General features: G+C 33.0%; 1 protein-coding gene across 7 annotated transcripts; it reads right to left on the reverse strand.

Moving 5' to 3' along the window:
• Window positions 1–328: 328 nt before the first annotated feature.
• Window positions 329–7254, reverse strand: LOC108483340 (uncharacterized). 7 transcript variants are annotated; one of them, XM_053026703.1, is made up of 20 exons: window positions 7189–7254; window positions 6770–6810; window positions 6131–6234; window positions 5866–5952; window positions 5693–5768; window positions 5529–5603; window positions 5362–5415; window positions 4840–4899; window positions 4620–4736; window positions 4441–4535; window positions 4118–4326; window positions 3908–4005; window positions 3647–3750; window positions 3333–3498; window positions 3090–3212; window positions 2698–2780; window positions 2186–2315; window positions 2075–2104; window positions 1623–1693; window positions 329–1477 (listed from the first exon to the last, which is right to left on the reverse strand). In XM_053026703.1, exons 1-20 carry the CDS (start codon window positions 7199–7201, stop codon window positions 655–657), a joined length of 2559 nt encoding a protein of 852 aa, XP_052882663.1. In that variant the 5' UTR covers window positions 7202–7254; the 3' UTR covers window positions 329–654. The 7 variants fall into 7 exon arrangements, with proteins under 7 accessions (XP_052882663.1, XP_052882659.1, XP_017642170.1 ...); XM_053026699.1 differs by having other exon boundaries at window positions 329–1480; XM_017786681.2 differs by having other exon boundaries at window positions 7173–7254.
• Window positions 7255–8255: the final 1001 nt, after the last annotated feature.

An 8255-nucleotide genomic window follows, 5' to 3' on the forward strand; every position in this document is an offset into this window, starting at 1 on the left:
AATTAAAAGCTAAAATAGAAAAATTTGTTAAGTTCAAGGGCAAAATGCTGGATTTTATTCTAAACTATAATAAACCATTATCAAATTTAACCAATTACAAATACCCACTAATCCCATGGCCCCTCAATCCAATTAATTGAAATAACTCCCCAGAGTAACCAAGCCAACCCACCCCACCAAAGGCTACTTTACCTAATTAGTAATTATTCAACTTCTGGAAAAAGATTTAGTATAAAATCTTCAGCTGATATGCCTAATGTAACCACAATTCAAGTCACAATATTGTAATAATATTGGCTTCAATTTCGAGGCCCAAGTCAGTTGCATATATATAAGAGATTATTATTACCAATTTAATATAAAGATTGAAAATACAACCAAATATGATTGCATTAAAATTCCATAAAGACTAACATATAAAATTGAGAAGCCCTTACCTTAAATCAGGGCAACGAGAAGAACCAAATACCTTCAAATAATGAAAACATTAAAACAACAATAAAGAGGAGTTAACGCTAACAATTAAAGGAACATAAAACAGTAAATAACAGTGGAAAGAAAAAAAAAAATTATAATATACAAGTGAGTTTTGCTGCTTCAGCCCTCAGAGCGAACAAAACTGTGATGTCGATCTTACTTTCGACTCAACCACCATTACTCTAAAACAGCGACCTCTTGATCAACCTTCCAATAGTTTGCATCATTGAACTCCTTCATTCCAGCCCCATCATCGTCCGAATTCTCCTTCTGTGGTACCTTTGGAATAATGTTCCTCTTTAACGGTCCAGCTTCCCCAACTATTCCTTCTTTTAAAGCTTGTTCCATTGCCTTCTCTGTACCTTCTAATTCCACCCCTACGAATTCGACATCCTCTCCGAACAAAGAGGGCACTGCTGGTGGAGATTTCTGACTTGTATCACTGCTCACTGATCCGTCACTCAGATCCATGGAGTCCAGGGAAACATTTGGAAGTATGGGGTCTCCATTCGACAGGGGAAAGACATAAGTGACCGTCGTCTCGATATGACTTGGCTGATTGACATCTGAGCTGTCATCATCTAGAAATGGGTTTTTGCTTGAACCACCTAGTTTCAAATCTGATGATTCTCCCCACCCCACCCACTCGGGCAAAGGCCCATCTCCAAATAAGTCTTCGTTTTCGCTTGCATCAAATCCAAAGAATCTCATATCATATGAAGCATTTGATTTCTCCCCTTGTGGATTCAGGTCTCCACCAGTCATGGAATTGTCAAATCCATTCATAGCGTAGGAAGTAGATGTGCCAGTCACGGACTGTTTGCTTTCATTCAACTCGTTCTCCCCTCCAAGTACCACCTCATCATCACTACCACTGTTACCACCATTAATAGTACCATTCAAGTTAATCTCATCCATCACCTCTGTCTGAGATGTGGCTGCAGGTGCATTACCGGTTCTGTCATCTTGGAATGCAAACCAGTCTGAATTCGTGAACAGGCTGCTGCATTAGAAAACTATAGGGTTATGACTACTCCAACAAAAAAAATATAAACTTTTTGAAACACGTCCACCCATCCCAAGCGTCCATCATGAACCTCATCAGCCAATTACTCCATCACCATGAGTAACAACAAGAAACTTACCTTCCTTGGTCATCACCGAGCCTCAAGGATGATACAACGACCTCAGCAGATTCATCATCAAAGTATACATCCTGCAAACGGGAAACATAAATCTACTATAAAGTTATACATTAGAAAAATAGGGACAAGAAGCCTATTTGTTTGGTTCCTTCATTTTAACACATAGGCCAAGGTTATGTTACCATCAATGTCTAGGAAAAGTTATGTTAGTCAGACACGAGTGTTGAGTGTCGGATATGGGTATGCATCCAACATTGGGTATGGTTAGATTTTTCCTTGTTTTCCTATGTATTTGGAGGATCTTTGAAAGTCGCATCGCCATATCCATGTGTTGTACATGAGAACTTAAATAAAAATGAAGAGTTCAAAGAATATGGGGGAAAAGAACCTATTGCCTTAACAAAAATTGCAAAAAAGAATTCAATTAATTAAAAGAAATCATAGTCACTCACCTCATCATCTCGATCAAGGGTACCATTGTCCTGAAAGTAGTTAATAAAAAAAAATAAGTATAGCAAACATGCAGAATGCAGTGTAGTTTTATGAAAAGTCACACTACATACTTCTTTATTATCATCATTCCATTTGTACCCAAAAGCCTGGCTTAGGGTATTTGCCAAAATCGCAACATCATAATCTCTATCACGAAGATCATCTTCATCGCTTATTCTGTCTTGCAATGCTGTTGGGCGTCTGCACATGAGAAGGAAAAATACATATGATTCTTTAAATGAATCTTCTGTTAGCTCTCGCTAACTGTGGTTGCAGCAAACAGAAATAATGTGCTATAACAAGATGATTTCAAAAATTGGAGTTGTGCAATTAGAAACTTTACAATTATAGGCATCATATGACAGAAGAAAGCTGTAAATAAAATAAAAGAGCCCAATAAAAAGTCACGTTTATATGCCATTTATAAGTTATAAATCTTCCATGATACAATAAATCCACAAGTGCTGGCACACCCTTACAAAAAAACATATCAAGCATAGACAGATCAAGTGATAATTGATGCCCAATTACATAAGATATTAATCTAACTGCACCACATATCAGAAGTGAAGCAGAAGCATACCCACACGCCCATCGATAAACATTTTCAACTGCATTGCGTTCTTGCAGAACATTAGCTAGCCACTCATTCCATTCGCTGTTTCCCTATAAAGGATATAAGAACTTGTGTAAGGAAAAAGTAAATATAAGGAATCCTGGTAAAGTTCCCTAAACCAATGTAAGATCAGACCATGCAATTCTAGCCAAATGAAAGGCACGCTAACCATGAAAAATAACCAAGCAACTGACACTAACTGTGAAGAACTTGATACAGATTTACCATGCTACAGAAATATTCATACCCTGATCTTAATTAAAACAAAATTTGTTGACTTAAAAAAAAAAATGCACCTAAAACCTGTAAGATCCTTACAGAAGCATTCATACAACATTAACAAGCAGCCAATTCCCCACCTGTAGACGTGTCTGAATGCAGCTATTACTGCCTCCTAATTGTACAAGTTTATTTGAGATACGTGTAATGTGACCGATGTTTCCCGCTCGTGGTGCATGTTTTCCAGAAGCAGGTAAAATTGGCTGCTCAAACAAAAAAGGTAAGTTGGCTGCATGATCCAGTAGCATTATAACCATTTTCAATTATATTTTTAATAATACCCATTACCAAACTGGACAAACAACAATATGATTAACAACTACCTGATTATTGTCACCAGAAAGAAATGGATATTTGTCAGTTTGGATCAATTTCCTGATCAAATCACATTCTTGAAGAAGATGGTCGACTATTGCATCATTCTTGCTTTCCAGACAAGATAATATTATACTTTCCACATGATGATGTAGCGCATTATTGTATGGATACCTGCACATAATTTGAGAGACAATAAATATTAACCTGATAGCAGAAAACACTTTTCTCAAGAAGAAACCAAGTGCCTTCTTCTAGATTCAAACTTCCAACAAGTTGTTCTCATGTTAGCGAATATGACAAATTTTAACCAAGAGCTTACTCAAAGAAAAGATCAATAACTCGTTGGATAGTTCCTGAGCTGATCAATTCCTTCTCTGCAGCTTGATTTCCAGTTCTAAACAGCACAGCAATGAACTCAACAATCTGAAAAAATTAACAAATTAATTAAGACGTAACATAAAAAGTTTCAACGAAAAAAGTTTGCATTACATTATGCACAAACACCAAAAAAACCTAAACATGTGCAGGTTATATCTCATATTGGATGACATAAACTTTAAGATGAGAATATAACATGAACCTTCAGACGGTGCTTCCCAAGAGGCGGCCTTAATTCTCCATAGGTTGTAGGCAAAAGTTTTTCATCAGATAAGACATTCAAAAGCATAAGTAAGTCACCTGCAAAACAAGCAGCTGTGAACACCATAGCTAAAAGTGAAAGCCAACACATTACATGCAACTATATGTAAAAACTATTACATAGAACTTTCAGAGAAACATATCCGCTCACCAAGCTTAGGCAGCATTGCATTAATAGTCTCCGGATTTATGGGGATTGGAGGCTCATACATCTGTTGATTTCGGAAAGAATACATCAAGGGAGAAGCAATTGCTGATCTTTTTGGATCCAACAATGAGATACAAACTGAGAGCGAGTGTACAAGGCCAGATTTTGAGTGTGAATCTTCCAGTGCATGACCAAATATCCTTGCGACAAAGCTGTATATGAACATACTCAAAATCACAGGTCAAAATCACAGAAACATTCACGATACAGAATTGAGATGGTGATGCAAGTAAGGCTGACATAAGAAAGAATAAGATCTCACAGACCTTGGACTAGAGAGTTTAGTAGCTAAAGCAGATGGGACATTCCGTGTTATTGCACATAATGTTTCTGCTGCATTAGCGTGAACCTCAGGAGGACACTGGTAATTGCAAAAACAGGTTGTGAGATTCATTACAAAGTATAGTATGCCATGAAAATGATAGAATAGAAAATTCTCACTTACCGATGAACTCAATTTATCCACAATCATTTCCAACAAATTGCTATTAGCTAACCATTGCATTACATCCAAACAATTCGGATATACATGATCATCAGCACCTACTAACCGAACCAATACCTGTGAAAAGGTGTGCCTCATTTCAATATTCAACCAAAACATATAAATGCCAAGCCATATAAAACCCAATATTATAATAAACCAACAAAGAAATGGTGGGTACCTCCATGATGGATGTGATTCCTATTAAATCAACCAGTTGGTGAAATACATCTTGATGTACCTGTTAGTAATCTGTCTCAGTAAATTCACATAAACAAATAAAACCATGCTATCTTTTGTAGTTCAAGATCATAAACCACAAACAAGCCCATTTTTTCAGGCAAGTCACTGGGCCTAAATCATCCTTATAAGCTAAACCCAGAGAACAAACTTGCCAGAGGGAAAGGATTAATAGCTAACATGATTGTTTACACCAGTAATTCAGTATGTTTAACTAAGCTTATAGGTAACCAATCTCATAGGTGGATCATGCATGTCCATATAAAATTAGTTTAAATTTCAACAGGGGAACAAGGTAAAGTTCAAATTGTCAGTGCACATTCAGTACTGAGTTTCAATTCATTAGTTATCAAGATTTGTAGGTTATTGAATGTACTATCCATATTCAAATAACATAGAATAAAAGTATCAACAATTGCAAGAGGGCTAAGAATGTGAAAAGAAACACAAAAACCTTACTTACTTGAATGTAATTCATAAGTTGAACAGACTTCCGTAGCATAAGGCATATAAAAACCTAAAATACAAAGCAAATGAAACTCATCAAATGGTAATAAAAACCACAGGAGTAGTTGAAGAAAGCATGGCATGAAAAGCCACAGAAATTAAACTGAACATGAACAAACACACCTTACTGAAATAACCAGCTAGCAAGGCACTATGAGGACGGTTTGGTTGCAAGAAAGAGAAAAGTAAGTTCATCAACTGCCAAAAAGAGAAAATCATATGAAACAAAACCATAGCAATGTCCATAGCTAAAGATGCATATTCAATAATGCAAATGAAGGCCATACCTCTTCATCCTCGGCTAAAGTCTTCAGAATAACGTCAATCTCACATGTAAATACCTCACAGGCAATGAACGGGAACCTACACAAAAAAGAATAAATAGCATCAGAAAATTTACAATACAAGGAAACACAAAGTAGTCTAGTTCCTTATTCCTGGTTTAATGAAAATTACATACTTGAACGCCCGTTTGCTATCAGCATCCTCTGGAGGCTCTTCAACAACATATCGTAGTAACTGCTCAACCTGGGCTCTATCTCGTAGACTGCACATAAAAAGTCGAGTACATGAAGAACTAGCTCTCTACTAGATTATACAAACACTTGAAAATTTAAGTCATAGCATCCAACCAATTGCAATATACTAAAAAAACTAATTAGAAAGAAAAAAATTAATAATAGCAAAAAACTGGAAAAGCGCAATGTGATAGTGGAAAAATTTACAAATTGATGAGTCGACTATTTAAAGCTTTACACTCTTGGATTATTTCTTCCTCATCCAGAAGCTCTTCCAAAGTAAAGTTCTCCTTGTCTAATATCGACTCCACCTATCAAAGAAAATCGCAGTCAACAAAACTAATCATAATTATAGTAAACAAAAAATTAAAATGAGTCACTCAACAATATTCATAAGAAAATGAGTGGAAATGGAGAATGAACATCAATTAGAAAGCAAATCCAGCAAACTATAATTAGCTTAATATATTTTCACCAATTTGATTCAATAGCAGTTATATTTCATCTTCAAATAAAAGGAACTACAGCCATTACCACATAAACTAGCTTAAAGATTTCTAAAAAACCAAAAAAAAAGATAATCATCGAATCGAGCAATGAAAATTTCCAAACAAGCGGACAAATCTAAGTCAGTGAAGCTACTCTGCTACGGCATCAATGAATCCAAAAGTAAATTAATTATAAAAAGAAGTAAATTTCAACATAACTAAGTTAAAAGAAAAGCACTGATTCAAACCTACAAAGAAAAAAAAATCTAACCAAAAGTTAACAAGTTAATTACAACTAATAAAACTTACTCTAATAAAAGATCTTAAATAATTAACTAATTAAAATAAAATTACTCACCGGACAAGAGGCGGATAGAGATGGGAGCTTCCAAAACATGGCTAAGAACAGAAAAATAGTAGGCAGAGTATCAGATTAGATCTGTAAACCCTAAAAATTACCAGTGAATCTAGGAAATATCGAAAAATAAGGGAAAAAAAGGGGAGATTCAAGAGTAAAGAGAAAAATAATAATAATATTAAAATTAAAAAAACAATTTTTTTTTTGCTGTTATATTATAGTGGTAGCTAAGGAAGGAAGAGAAAAATAAGCTAAAAAAACGTTTTGCAAGTGAAAAGAAAATAAAAAAAGTACAAAAAAGAAGTACTTCGATTCTCAGAAAACTACTTTTAGTTTTATGTCTATGGTTATGGCCAAGAAGAAGGGGAAGGGTTCAAATCATCATGGATGGATGTACACTCACATGCATACATACATACATATATAGTGCATCTGTCCACCAGATGGGATAGCTCATTTGGTTCTTTTTAATTCGAATTTAAATTAAAAGTTTTAAAATATTATTAGATTAAAATATACACTCTCTTTTTAGGGCTTATTTTGCGATGTTAACAAAAAAAATACTTTTTGTTTCAAAAGTATTTTAGAAAAAATTATGCTAAACAAGCGGATAAGAGATGAAATTTTAAGCTTTTTAAAAATGTTTTTTAAGAGCACTCCTCTAATAAGATAATATTTTTTTCTTGATGTTTAATTACAAATGTATTAAAATTATTAATTAAAAATTAAAAATATTTTTTAAATATTAATTATAAATATTTAATAGTTATATTTAAATATTTAAAATGTAGTTTATATATTCTAATTAATTTTTATAAATAATTAATATTTATTGCTTAAAAATATTTGAAATTTATATTTCATATATTAAAATATTAACAACAAATTATAATAATTTCTTTTATATTTTTACTAAAATATAATAATATTAATTAATTTAAATATTATTTAAATGTATATTTGTTACTTGATAATAACATGTTCAAAATTAACATTTTATTTCTCAAAAACACTTTTGACAAGAATGCTAAACACTCAAACTAGCCCTTAGTGGTTGTAGTTTTATAAATTTTAACATTTAATCCATGTATTTAAAAAATTAAAAATTAAGTCATTTATATTTTAGTCCAATCATTAACATTTCAAGGATTTGTTTGAATATCATTGAGTAATTGATTAAAACGGGTAATTACAAGATAATTGTAATTCTCTAGACATGTTCTGTTGATAGAGTATAATTACATTGTAATTTCATATTAAAATATTAATTACTTTAAAAATAATTTCTAAAAAAGTAACAAAAATTAAAATCAAATCATTATATGTATTATATTAGTCTAAAAATTAGTTGACTATCGATTACTAATAAAAATAATAAGAAAAATAAAAATCATATGCAACTTTACTTGATTATTATAGTGCGTTCTTGTTGAGTTATTCCCTTTTTAATATTTAACATATGTCCATTATCATTATCTGCTGGTTC

This window comes from Gossypium arboreum, chromosome 1 (assembly GCF_025698485.1).
Source record: "Gossypium arboreum isolate Shixiya-1 chromosome 1, ASM2569848v2, whole genome shotgun sequence".
NCBI lineage: Eukaryota > Viridiplantae > Streptophyta > Magnoliopsida > Malvales > Malvaceae > Gossypium > Gossypium arboreum.